At 57.2% G+C, this 12,101-nt stretch overlaps 3 protein-coding genes across 5 annotated transcripts; all 3 read left to right on the top strand.

Annotated features, from left to right (window-relative positions):
- Positions 1–422: 422 nt before the first annotated feature.
- On the top strand, positions 423–4,208 carry LOC147215987 (mitochondrial import receptor subunit TOM40 homolog). Its single transcript, XM_086178302.1, has 10 exons — positions 423–508; positions 1,537–1,733; positions 1,998–2,065; positions 2,166–2,258; positions 2,325–2,426; positions 2,503–2,608; positions 2,679–2,801; positions 2,877–2,953; positions 3,179–3,281; positions 3,356–4,208. Exons 2-10 carry the CDS (start codon positions 1,538–1,540, stop codon positions 3,493–3,495), a joined length of 1,008 nt encoding a protein of 335 aa, XP_086034428.1. The 5' UTR covers positions 423–508; position 1,537; the 3' UTR covers positions 3,496–4,208.
- An 857-nt stretch (positions 4,209–5,065) lies between these two features.
- Positions 5,066–6,725, top strand: LOC147215986 (uncharacterized). 2 transcript variants are annotated; one of them, XM_086178303.1, is made up of 5 exons: positions 5,066–5,200; positions 5,302–5,361; positions 5,449–5,596; positions 5,810–6,097; positions 6,368–6,725. In XM_086178303.1, the coding sequence occupies exons 2-5, from the start codon at positions 5,319–5,321 to the stop codon at positions 6,672–6,674; spliced, it is 786 nt and encodes a 261-aa protein (XP_086034429.1). In that variant the 5' UTR covers positions 5,066–5,200; positions 5,302–5,318; the 3' UTR covers positions 6,675–6,725. The 2 variants fall into 2 exon arrangements, with proteins under 2 accessions (XP_086034429.1, XP_086034430.1); XM_086178304.1 differs by lacking the exon at positions 5,066–5,200 and having other exon boundaries at positions 5,246–5,361.
- Positions 6,726–6,970: 245 nt separating this feature from the next.
- On the top strand, positions 6,971–12,078 carry msto1 (misato mitochondrial distribution and morphology regulator 1). Of its 2 annotated transcripts, none has more exons than XM_086178296.1 (14): positions 6,971–7,161; positions 7,932–8,061; positions 8,125–8,194; positions 8,273–8,348; positions 8,420–8,477; positions 9,084–9,234; positions 9,346–9,460; positions 9,535–9,669; positions 9,777–9,929; positions 10,139–10,270; positions 10,370–10,554; positions 10,830–10,934; positions 11,139–11,233; positions 11,308–12,078. In XM_086178296.1, exons 1-14 carry the CDS (start codon positions 7,078–7,080, stop codon positions 11,562–11,564), a joined length of 1,746 nt encoding a protein of 581 aa, XP_086034422.1. In that variant the 5' UTR covers positions 6,971–7,077; the 3' UTR covers positions 11,565–12,078. The 2 variants fall into 2 exon arrangements, with proteins under 2 accessions (XP_086034422.1, XP_086034421.1); XM_086178295.1 differs by having other exon boundaries at positions 6,981–7,830.
- Positions 12,079–12,101: the final 23 nt, after the last annotated feature.

Genomic DNA, 12,101 nt, shown 5'->3' with positions numbered 1-12,101 from the left:
GGTTCTGACTGACCTTGAGGGTCGTTTTAGCTTTACACAATCATTCAAGTCGAATTATTATTCGACTTAAATTATTGGAATACATTTCCATGACTTGATCGATATACTGACGTATAAAAGCCGCTGCACTAAAATCAATGCCCGCTCCATAGGATGAGTCTATTTTGAACCGGTACTGATATCAAACTGCTCCCAATAGTTCTTTCAGGTCTTTATCGGCAATCATTTTCCAAATGAAACGGTGAAAATCGATTTTCAAGCCAAAGTTGTAAACAAAGTCCTGATAGGCTGTGATCCACAAGCCCCACCCCCTTTACTGTCCGTTAGCCAATCATGTTCGAGAAAGAGTGCCCATGTCAGTGTCAATCAACGCATTGGCCAATCCGTTGACCAATCGGGAAGGCGCTCGCCGGGAAGGCGGGACGTCCTTTCGGCCGTCACTCTTGTCTTCTTCGTTGGTGCGGCTGGGTTTCAGCTTCCGGTTGGATCGTCCCCGAGAAATTACAACGTGAGTCTCCCGTTCCGTTAATCCGCCGGATCGTCGGCAGGTTAATGGGCACTTCCTCGCCGGGAGCATCTGTCGGATTGGCTCCGGGTTTGGGCGGGCGGGAGGTCCGGGAGCTACTGGGCTCAGGCTCGGGCTAGAGCTAGCTAGCTAACTGCCGGGCAGTCCCGGCATTCATTCTGCAGTCCGGGCTCTGAACGGTGCTTTGTGATCATCGATCGATCAATGTGATCAGTTGGTTGTTTTCCCCTGAACTCTTAGTTTAGGAGCGGCGACTCAATTTAAGGTTAAAGGGACATTTGGCTCCGTGTGGCCCCGCTGACCGCCTATGACGCGCCGGTCAGCCGCTTCATAGTGACGGGGGTATCTATGCCGTGGTGTCGATATATCGACCAAGACTCTACTCATTTGGGTATCGGTTCCTCTTATAAAGTATCGATACAACGTAGTAAACGCGATAAAAAATGCAGGTATCACTTCCGAGCCTTTTAGGGCAACGCACTGGGGTTTTAATGCTGAGCGCCCCCCCGGGAGCATCTAATTGAGTCGTCCATTGACGTCATGTGACCGGAAGCGCAGCGCGTAGTCTGAGTGTCCAAGTATTACATATTTGGCATTGGTGTTTATTTTGCTAACTAAAGTTATAAAATGAATAGTATTTGTTAAGGGTTAACTTTAACTGCATTATTTTAATTGGAAACACGATCCGTGTTGATGGTATCGATGAAATACGCCAAAAGTCATCTGCGTGGAATCATAAAAGTGGTCTAATAATAATAATAATACATACGATTTGTATAGCGCTTTGCAAGGTACACAAAGACGCTTTACACGGCCACGCTGTCATGACCTCCACGGGCGCAGTGGGGTATCTTCCGATCGCTGGGATGTAGATTAGTGTCCTTCACCTAAACACGTCTGTTTGCTTGATGAGGCCAAAGGCTTTCATTTCCTGTTTGGAGAACATCACCTTGTTGTTGGAGCCACCAGCTGGTCCTGAACCCCCGTCCCCTTGGACCTCTTCTCCTCAGAATGGGGAGTGTTCTGGCTGCCAGCTCCCCCAGCCCGCCGCCGCCCGCCCCCGGGTTGACGGTGCCGCCGGGCTTCGGCATTCCCCCGGTGTCCACGGTCCTCCCGCCGGCAGGGAAGATCTCCGAAGAGCACCAGGAGGCGGAGAACCCTCTGCCCAATCCTGGAACGTTTGACGAGTGTCACCGCAAGTGCAAAGGTAAGTTCTCCCCAGATGGTGAGGAGACATCGGCGCCGACCTTCTGACTCTCAAGGTCAAGCAGACCTCCTGTAGTTGTGAGCGTGGAGCACCAGGCCGGGTTTTTGGAAGATCTCGATCCTTAGTTTCAGAGCGAACTCCTCTCCTTCATCACACCTCCTCAGCATCTTGAGCATTTAGGTTGAAATCCTCCAGTGACAGATCTGCTGCTCCTCTGATCCAAGTACATCAGACCAGACTTCCATCTCCTCCTCTCCTCCTCAGAGGTTTTCCCCATGCAGATGGAAGGCGTCCGGCTCGTCGTCAACAAAGGCCTTAGCAACCACTTCCAGGTTGGTGAAGGCGGCGTGACGTCGGCGCCGTACCTTGGACCCGATGGTCCGGTCCGTCTGAACGTCCGGTCGTCCTCACTGTCAGGTTGTCTCCTTCCAGGTGAACCACACGGTTCTTCTGAGCACGCTGGGCGAGTCCAGCTACCGGTTCGGCGCCACCTACGTGGGCGCCAAGCAGACGGGCCCGGCCGAGGTGGGTCACGTGACTCTTCTCCGTGACGGTTTGAACCGCGGCTGAGATGTTTCCCCTCGCCCTCAGTTCTTCCCGGTCATGGTGGGCGACTTGGACAACAGCGGCAGCCTGAACGCCCAGGTGATCCACCAGCTCACCAACCGGATACGATCCAAAGTGGCCTTCCAGGTGAAGCTCCGCCCACCGCCGACCTCCGGCCCGCTCCGGTCCAGGCCGCTGACGCCGGACGTCTCAATGTCTCCAGACGCAGCAGCAGAAGTTCGTCCACTGGCAGGCCGACGCCGAGTTCCGCGGCGAGGACTTCACCGCCACCGTCACCCTGGGCAACCCCGACGTGCTCCTCGGCTCCGGTAGGCCGGCGCCGCTGATCCCGCCGCCGCGGTCCGGAAGGTTCTGACGCAGACCGTGTATCCCCTCCAGGGATCTTGGTGACCCACTACCTGCAGTCCGTGACGGCGGCGCTGGCTTTGGGGGCGGAGCTTGTCTACCACCGCCGGCCGGGGGAGGAGGGCGCCGTCATGTCGCTGGTGGGCAGGTACACAGGTGAGGCTCTGGAGGGGCGGCGAGTCCGGGTCGGCGGAAGCTCAGCCGCCTTGACCACGTGACCTCCTCCCGCAGGCGCCAACTACATCGCCACGGTGACCATGGGCTCGGCCGGCGCCCACGCCTCCTACTACCACAGGGCCAACGAGCAGGTAGATCTTCTCCGTCTACAACAGTTGTTTAACGAGTGCCGGGTATCTGGAATGAGATGGATGAAGAGCATCTTCTGGAACCCTGGAGGGACCGTCTGGGTGGGAGCGGCTTCCGAATCAGGGTCCACCAGGAGGTCCGGTCACCTTCTGGAGAATCCAGCAGCCGGGACGTGGGCTTGGACTCCTCGGTTGTGAGTTCGGTGTGACCTCCTGTGTCTCCTGCAGCTCCAGTTGGGCGTGGAGTTCGAGGCCAGCTCCCGGATGCAGGACACCAGCGTTTCCTTCGGCTACCAGCTGGACGTCCCCAAAGCCAACCTTCTGTTTAAAGGTAGGTTTCACGTCCACCTTCCCTTCCGTTGGTCCTCCCAGCAAACCCGGACCGAAGCTCTCCGTGTTCCGCAGGTTCCGTGGACAGTAACTGGGTGGTCGGCGCCACCCTGGAGAAGAAACTTCTGCCGCTGCCGCTCTCGCTGGTCCTCTGCTCCTTCCTCAACCACCACAAGAACAAGTTCCAGTGTGGCTTCGGGGTCACCGTCGGCTAGAAGCCCCCCGGGGCCGGTCGGCCTGCCGGTGGACTCGGGGAACGGACGGGCAGACAAGAACTTCCACCTCAAACAGACTCAATCATCTTGTCCTCAGTTCTCCAGCCGCTCGTGTCCACATACAATGAATGAAACCCGAGCGGAGGTGGAGACGGTTCCTCCTCTGCTCTTCATCTTGGTCCTGCTTGTTTTGCTGTGAAGTCTCTAGGTTGCAGCTGGAATGTCCTGTTTTGTATTTGCTGCCAGGAGAACTCCTCCTTCTTCTCCTCCTCCTCCTCACATCCATGTGTTTCCTGTAAATACTTCCTGCGAACCTCCAATATCATTTCCTACAAACACCTGCAGCTTCATGTCGTGTGTTGTTGGGGTGGGTCACATCTCTGAAGGTGAAGGACGGAGGTCCTGCTGCCTTCAGGTGGCTCCCTGGTGGGATGTGGCGAGCAGGAAACAGGAGGAACCTGAAGGCACCGCGGCCGTCCTGGTCTGGACCTTTTCTGAGGTGAATGAGAGCTGGACCTGGAGGTCTTGGTTGCTTTCATCTCAGTCGGGGTCTCTCGGTCCATCACCATCAAGAGTTCTTCTCATCTCCTCAGGGTGAAGAGGCGTCTGGTCCTCGTCCAGCAGGACCTTCAGCTCCAGGCTCCTCTGCAGCAGGACCTCCCTCACCTTTGGATCAGATGAATTTGTAATAAATACTGAATTTCTGATCCGCATGTTTGATGAAGCTGAAGGTCTCGTTCCTCCTGCTCATGGAAGTACGTCGGTAGAGAAGAACCTGCAGAGAAACTACCACAAGTGTGTGATTAGAGAAGTGTGTGAGATGTTGAAGCACTGACAGCTCGGCTGCTGGACTTCAACCCGCAGACTCACATCCTAATGAAGATCTGAGTCAGAACCTCCAGACCAGACAGGTTGGACCTCCTGGTTTCATCTCAGAAACCATCGAGGTGGTTCAGCAGAGTCGGAGATGAAGGTCCTGCTGCTTCTCGTCGTCCTTCTGACCTGGTGAGAACATCTTCAGTCTGTTCCTCTGGACATGGGGCCTGTCCAGGTTCTCCCAGGAGACCCGGCATTTGAAGGTCCACGTAGAGAAAGATCTGACCACTGCCAGCGTGAACCTGGAGCCATCCATCCATCCATCCATCCATCCATCCATCCAGGACCTCCAGGGGTTCTGCAGACTCCTGGAGAACCTCCATATGATCCTCTGATGAGGTGGCGAGACAGAAGTCAGAGGTCATGTGACGTCAGTTGGGCGTATTTCGGTCAGGGTCTGAAAGCCACCGTCTGACCTCCAGACTGCTCCGACGTGTCCTGGAGGAGCAGGCGACCTTCGACCTTCGACCTCTGAGCGGCGCCGTCATCCGCTGGCGTGCGACCAGCTGATGTCATCACGCCGTTCCTCGTGCGCCAGATGGACCGGCGGTGGACCTGCAGGAACCGGGTCGGGCTCGGGTCCTGAGACCCCTGCCGGGAAGGGGGTTCTCCGGTCTGGTTCTTCTCCGGCACGGGGTCTCGGGCCGCCGCCCTCGTGCTCCTCAAGCGTGGAGCTTCAGGAACACGAAGCCATAAAAGGTGAGGGTGCAGAGAGACCTTCGGACGCGCGGCGGCCATCCAACCAGTATTTATTGGACCCGATCAATGTCTCCTGAGCTCTATAAATACTGAGGGACGTCCAGAAGGTCCACAGCTCTGGATCTCAGAGGTGAGCTCCTGCATGTTCTTCGCTTTAACCAACCCTGTGTCCCATGTTGACCTCAAAGTGTCCTCCAAACACGGAGCTCAGCTGAGATGCTCTCTTTCCAGGTGACCCGCTGATCATCATGAAGGTCTTCGCAGCGGTTCTGGTGCTGGCGGTGGTCTCAGGTGAGTTCTCCTCCAGGCCGGAGCCTCCGGGTGAAGACCTGGTGGCTCCAGCAAGCCGACCTCCTTCTTCTCCTCCGTCTCCTCCAGGCTGCCAGGCCAGGGTCATCGCTCTGTCGGACGTCAGCGAGGCCTGGGCCGACACGCTGTCCTACGTGGAGGACTCCCTGTCGGGGGTGAACCTGAAGGTGGACAGGATGATGGACATCAGCGGGTCCGAGATCATCACGGAACTGGAGTGAGTGACCCGTCTTCTCCCGGTGGACCCAGGAGGTCCATCAGGTCCTCCTACTTCTACCAGAAATACTTTTACTCCACTCGGAGTAATTTACTGCAGGTTTAGCACACAGTGAGGACACACACACACACACACACACACAAACCGACCTAAGAGTGTGTAGACACCCGAGAAGTGAACCTGCTCTGACCTTCTCCCTCCGTCCTGCTGCAGCCGCCTGGTCCAGGAGGTGTCTTCGGAGCTCCTCAGGTATAAGGAGGACCTGTTGACCGGCGGAGTCCCGTATGCCGAGGAGGCCACCAGGCGTCTGACCAGGGACCTCCGCTGGCTGGGCGACAGACTGCGGGAGCACCTGAAGAACACCAGCCAGCAGGTGGACAAGTACAGCCAGGAGCTGCAGGCCATCGTGGATCAGACGCTGGTGGAGGTCCGAGCCCGGATGGTCACCTACAGCCGCAAGCTGAAGAAGCGCCTGAGCAGGGACCTCGCCGAGATGGGGAGGTAGGAGCTCTGATTCTGGGGGACATCTCCTGATGACCATCTTCAACCTCGCTCTTCATTTTCTCATCTTCTACACTGCTTAGAGCGTTGCAGGGATGTGACGTGCAACCGTTCATCCTCTCGTTCACATATTTTATAAATACGCGAAACAATTCATTCACACGTTACATTAATGAAAATTCCAGTTAAAAATGTCTTCCTGAGGTTCTGGTGGACTTTCAGCAGGTTTCCTTATCCGTGCACGTCATCTCAAGCCCTGTCCTCCCTCAGGCAAGTCAGCACCTACCTGGAGGAGATCCAGTCCCGCTCCTACGATCACATGGAGGACGCGAGGTCACGCGTGGAGCCCTACCTGGCCCGGGTTCAGGACAACATCCAGGGGAAGATTACGACCCTGACTGACATGGTGGGGTCACCGATGGAGCAGATGAAGGACTCCATCCAGACCACCGGCGAGGGCGTGAAGAGGTGGATGGAGGACACGTCCGATGGGGCGATGACCTCCCTGCAGCTGATGATCCGAGACCTCGACGGCTGGTTTCAGCCCTACTTCTCCATGATCAGCGACAACCTGTAAACCGTTTAAACGCTTGTATTTGTCTCCTGAATAAAAGCTCCTCAGAGATGATTCCAGTCTGAAGTTCTGCTGGTCGCTGCTATGGGGTGCAATTCCACCCCGTGCCGCTAGGGGGCGCAATCACCCCATTTGTCATTCTCTTAGCGAATCAAATTGCACCGGGACAACCACGTGGGGGGGTGGCGGTGCGCACGTGGGGCCGCGGCGCGGTGAAGCCAACCTACCTCGTTACGTCACTTCCAACACCCAATCGCATTCGTCCGCTCGCTCCGCCTCCGCGAATCGGGAGGCAGGGGCGGGTCACCTGACTCGGCTCGGTGTTTTTGCTCATCCAACATGGCCCCCGGCCGTCTCCGCGTCGGAAGCGTCTAACGGGACTCTGCAGCCGCCGGTTCCCGCCGCGATGGCCAGCGTCTGCCGGGAGGTGGTGACGCTGCAGCTCGGCCACTACGCCAACTTCGTCGGGACGCACTGGTGGAACCTCCAGGTGAGAAGGAAGGGGATGAGAAGGGGGCGAGGCTAACATGCTAGCTAGCCGTGCGTGTGCAGGAGAGCCGCGGAGACTTTGGGAGAAGCTGGCTCCGGAGAACCACGGAGGTGGAGAATCTCGATGTTCTCCGCCTCTGGTTCCACATTAACACCCGGCGAACCCGCTGTCACCGAGGACCGGAAACGCCGAGTCATCTCCGCCGTGTACGAACCGGACCGGAAACACAAGCCGCCCAGACCGGAGGTCCAGCGGTGGGCGATACCAACAGCTCGACGATACCATTTCTTTATAGTTCTCCTTCATCGATACAACTACGGGAAAATCATGTTATGAGCGTAGATACTCCCAAAAAATAATAGATAATAAAATAGATTTGAGTAAGTATTAATAGAAGTCATCTAGCAGAATTGTCCTGAGGTAAACATGGTAATGGAGGCCTGTCAGCTGTGCAGGATTCTGATGGCAGGGGGGTAAAACCAGTCCTGAAGTAGTTTCACATGGAGGTCAGCGCTCCTGCAGACTCTGACGATGCTCTGCAGAGGCCTTTGCAGTCCAGCGAGGCGGTGCTGTCGTGCCATACGGTGATGCAGCTGGTTAGGATGCTCTCCACAATACAGCCGTAGAAGTTGCTGTGGACTTCGGCGACATGCCAAACCTCCTCAGAAAGTACATCTGCTTGTTGAACCCTCTTAACCATCTCACACCGGGTGAGCTCCTGTTGTTGACCTTTTCGTTATCCATTGTCACGGTAACCGCCGTGTCCCCAGGATGCGTCCCTGCCGTACGACGCCGACGCTCCGCCGGGGGAGGTCCACAGCGACGCCGTGTTTCGTGAGGGCCAGACGGCGGCGGGCGCCACCACCTACACGCCACGCCTCATCGCCATGGACCTGAAAGGTACTGACGGCGGCGGGAGACCAGGAGACCCGGCCCTCGCCTGAACCTGTGCTCTTATCGCAGGAAGTCTGCGGACGTTACGACAGGAAGGAAGTCTGTATGACTCGGACGGAGACGCCGCCGCCGTCACCTGGTGAGCACGGCATCTTCTCATAAGTCCTGTGAACCTGGGACGGCGTCTGATGGAGACCTGCTCTGCTCCTTCTGGCAGGGAGGGGAACTTGATGACGCACCGGGAAAGTCCTCCGCCCAAGAACCCCTTCCTGGAGGACCTGGACCGGCTGGAGGTGAGTATGGAGGCTGAGATCATCAGATCTCCTCCAGGCCCCGTGAAGATGATTCCTCTCTGTCTCCTCAGAAGGGGGACATTCTGGCGGAGATGGACTTTCCCTCCAACTCAGAGCCTCCATGTTCAGGTGGGTGGAGACTCACCTTCAACCCAGCGTCTGGGTGGAGGTCCCGTCCTGGGTTTCTTCTCATCCACTGCACACCAGATTTATTTCTGGTTGAAGGGTCTCCAGTGATGGTCGGACTCCACCAGAGCTGCCATTTGCAACCTTCACGGTCAGAACTTCTGAGTGCAACCAGGGTGTTGAGATCTGCTTTGGAGGCCTCAGGATGGGGGTCTCTGCTCTTCAGGGTCAGGAGATCTGAGATCAGTGGTCAGAAGGATGAAGATCTCCAGTTAGCAGTTGATCTCAAGGACCAGCTCATGGATACAGGAGGCCAAAATGAGTTTCCTCCTGGAGATAGGGTGAGGAGCTCAGAGCAGAGCTGCTGCTTCTCCACATCTAGAGGAACCGGGCGAGGTGGATGCGTCCGTTCAGGACAGGACAGGTCCACGTCCCATGGTTTTCAATTCATCCAGGTCTGATCACGCACTCGGGGGGAGAATCAGAGTAGGTTTCTTCACAAAGTCCGGTCAGATGTTTCTTCTAATGAACGTGAGAAGATACCTTGACGTCACGGCGTTCGAACTGGCCTCGGTTGCGAAGTGACCCTGAAGAGTTTTTCTCCGGCAGGTTCTGGAGCCGTGGAGTCTGTGAACCGTCAGCTGGCCCGGGTCCGGCGGAGCTACCGCCTGGAGGGCAGCGTGAAGGTCTGGTCCGACTTTCTCAGGATCCACCTGCACCCTCGCACCATCTCCGTCATCCACCAGTACAACCACGACGGGTAACCTTCCACCTTCTTCTCCCTGCGGCTGAATGATCAGTATTAAAAGCCACGTGCCAGATGTTCTGAGATGTTCTGACCTGCGGTGGTGGCTCTGCTCCTGTGCTTCAGGGAGGCCCACCGCCTGGAGGCCTTCGGCCAGGGGGAGGCGCTCCTGCGGGGCTCGGTGCTGGAGGACCTGGAGGACCGGCTGCACTTCTTTGTGGAGGAGTGTGACTACCTGCAGGTCGGTCCGCTCGCCTTCGTCTGCGAGGGACGACTTGACCGAGGCGGACTTTACTCAGGTGCGTCTTCTCCCAGGGGTTCCAGGTCCTGTGCGACCTGACGGACGGCTTCGCCGGGCTGGGGTCGAAGGTCACGGAGCTGCTCCAGGACGCCTACGGAGGGCGGGGCATCCTCACCTGGGGAGTGGCACCTGTCAGTCAAGCAACCTCTGTGAGTCTCCTCAGTAGATCCTTCTAGAAGATCAGCAGTCCGTGGATGAGCATCTAGTGTTTGTCGGACAGCGTTGTGTAACATCTCAACATGGCCATCATCTTCAGAACCCAGTGAAGGACCTGTACCAGCTGTTGAACTGCACCTTGGGGATGGTCCACCTGGCCCGACACAGTTCCTTCTTCTGCCCGCTGACGCTGCGCGGAGGACTGGGCCGACGACCCGGACCTCCGGTGGACCTTCCCTACCTCCGCTACGACGTAGGTCTTTGCTCTTCACCTTCACAAGTGATCGGATGGACTGGAAAGCCCGGTGAGCTTGAAGGCCTGGTTCTGATTCAGCAGTTCCTGCACCGGGCGTCATCAGAACCTGGCTCAGAAGATCCAGCGATTCCGCCGGTTTGATTCATTCACTTCTGATTAAAGTCCCACAAGATCTGCTCTCTTACTGTTGACGTTCTCCTCGGCAGCCCTCGCTGTGGTACCACTCCAGCTCGGTTCTGGCTCTGGCCCTGGACGCGCTCACCGTGCCGTACAGGCTGAGGACCAACAGCGCCCCCATGTGGCAGGTGGCCGACTCCCTGACGGTGTCGGGCAGAAAGGTGACCCCACGGCCTTCGAGCGAACATGCCGACGGTCAGACCTCCTGCGCGTTGAGACGGACCGGTGGTGAAACGTCCGATGTCTGCCTCTACCTCCAGGTGGTTTCTGCTTACGGCGCCGTCCCTTTTCCCACCAATCACGGCGGCTCTCTGCCCGACGCCTTGGCTTCCTGTGCAGACGCCCTTCCTTGGAGACCCTTCTCAGCCTGTCCAGAAGCGGCTGACGGGCGATGCTACGGCCAGTGGGTCACCCTGAAGGGCTTCGAAGGCCGGAGGCTCACCAGGTAACTGCCAGAGGTTCTAGTCCACCCTGAAGATGGGGGTGGTTGGTCGCACCTGAGGGCTGAGGTTCCTCTATCCAAGGGGAGTCATTAAAACTCAGGAGCGACAATTCCACAATGTCCAGCAGCCGAAAAAGCATTTCCTTTAAAAGAAAAATAACACGCCTTGTGGTGGCGAGAAAAACCTTCAGTAAATCCACTCCGTCACTGGTCGCTCAGAGGTCAGGATGAAGACGGTCCTTCTCAACGCCTGTCTGAAACCTTGACTCTTCCAACAGCTCGTTGCCTCCTGGGACGCAGCCGCCCACGCCCCTGCACAGCCTCCGCCGCGGGGAGGACGTCCTGGCCTCCTACATCGGATCCTTCTATCCCGCATCACCGCTGTAAGTCCCTCCACCAGCCTCTAGAAGGTACCTGGTAGGTCAGGACTCACCTGGATTTGTGACAACTTCCGGAAAGAACCGAAAGCCTGCCGGTTGGTTTGGATCTGATATCTCCTGTCAGGCTCTGGTGGACCTTCAGGTTCCTGCCCAGGAACGTGTCTGAGATGAAACCGGTCTACATCACATTGTTCTCCTGGTCCTCAGGGCTCTGCAGCTGGTCTCCAGTCCCAGCAAGCTGACGTCGCCGTTCCCTCAGATCTTCCCTCCTGTCGCCTGGGGCAACCAGCTTCATCCGGGACGTAAGTGTGCCGTCCAGTGTGGTCTCTTCGGAGAAGGTGGGACGGACGGATGACGAGCGTGGTTCTGCCTGCAGCCCCGGCCCCGGGGCCCTCCTCCGTGGCAGTCCTGACCGCCCTGCAGTCTTCTCCGGCCCTGGAGCACTTGCTCTCGGAGACGCACCGCTCCGCCGCCGCTCTGGACGTCCGGCGAGTCGCCTCCAGCTTCCTGTCCCAGGGTCCAGAGCTGGCCGACTACCAGGAGGCCCTGGAGCAGCTGCGCCTGTTGGCCCGGTGTTACCGTGACGACAGCGGGGGGGCGATGCGCTCTTCATCGTCCGAAGACGACGACTGACCCTGGACCTCCGCCTCTCCAAACAGGATCAACCTTGGTTTTTCTCCTCAGTCGCACGGTGGTTTGCATCTCCATGGTAACAGACATACTGCGATCCACAGCGGGTGAAGACGCGTCTCCTCCCACTGGTCCATTAAAGCACTGAATTACTTTAGTGTGTGGAGTTCTTGAACCCGGAGCCAAGAAGAGCTTCTTCTGAGACCTGCACCGGTGGCTTCAACACCACGACCAGGAGGAGGGAACGCATCGATCCATCTCTCCTCGCAGCACCGACCGTTCCACCTCAGCGTTGAACCAGGATGCACAGAGTCCAGTTTCTCCTGGAAGGAACCTAATCTGGTTGCACCGCGTTAAGATTTCTGAGCTGGACCCGGTCTTTACGGTAGATACCTGGTTCTCCTGCACCTTCAAACTCCTAAGGACTGTAGACGGGACTTTCATGGCACACTTTGTGGGTGTTGCCTTGCCGATGTTTGTGTGTGAAGGAGTGTAATAAACAATTTTCTACTCTTTTTACGTCCGGCGGTCCTGAGTTTC

Source organism: Fistularia commersonii, chromosome 30 (assembly GCF_037954325.1).
Source record: "Fistularia commersonii isolate RoL2024-O1a breed Wild chromosome 30, RoL_Fcom_v1.0, whole genome shotgun sequence".
NCBI lineage: Eukaryota > Metazoa > Chordata > Actinopteri > Syngnathiformes > Fistulariidae > Fistularia > Fistularia commersonii.
The sequence above is the reverse complement of the archived record's forward strand: the minus strand, read 5'-3'. Positions and strand labels throughout refer to the sequence as shown.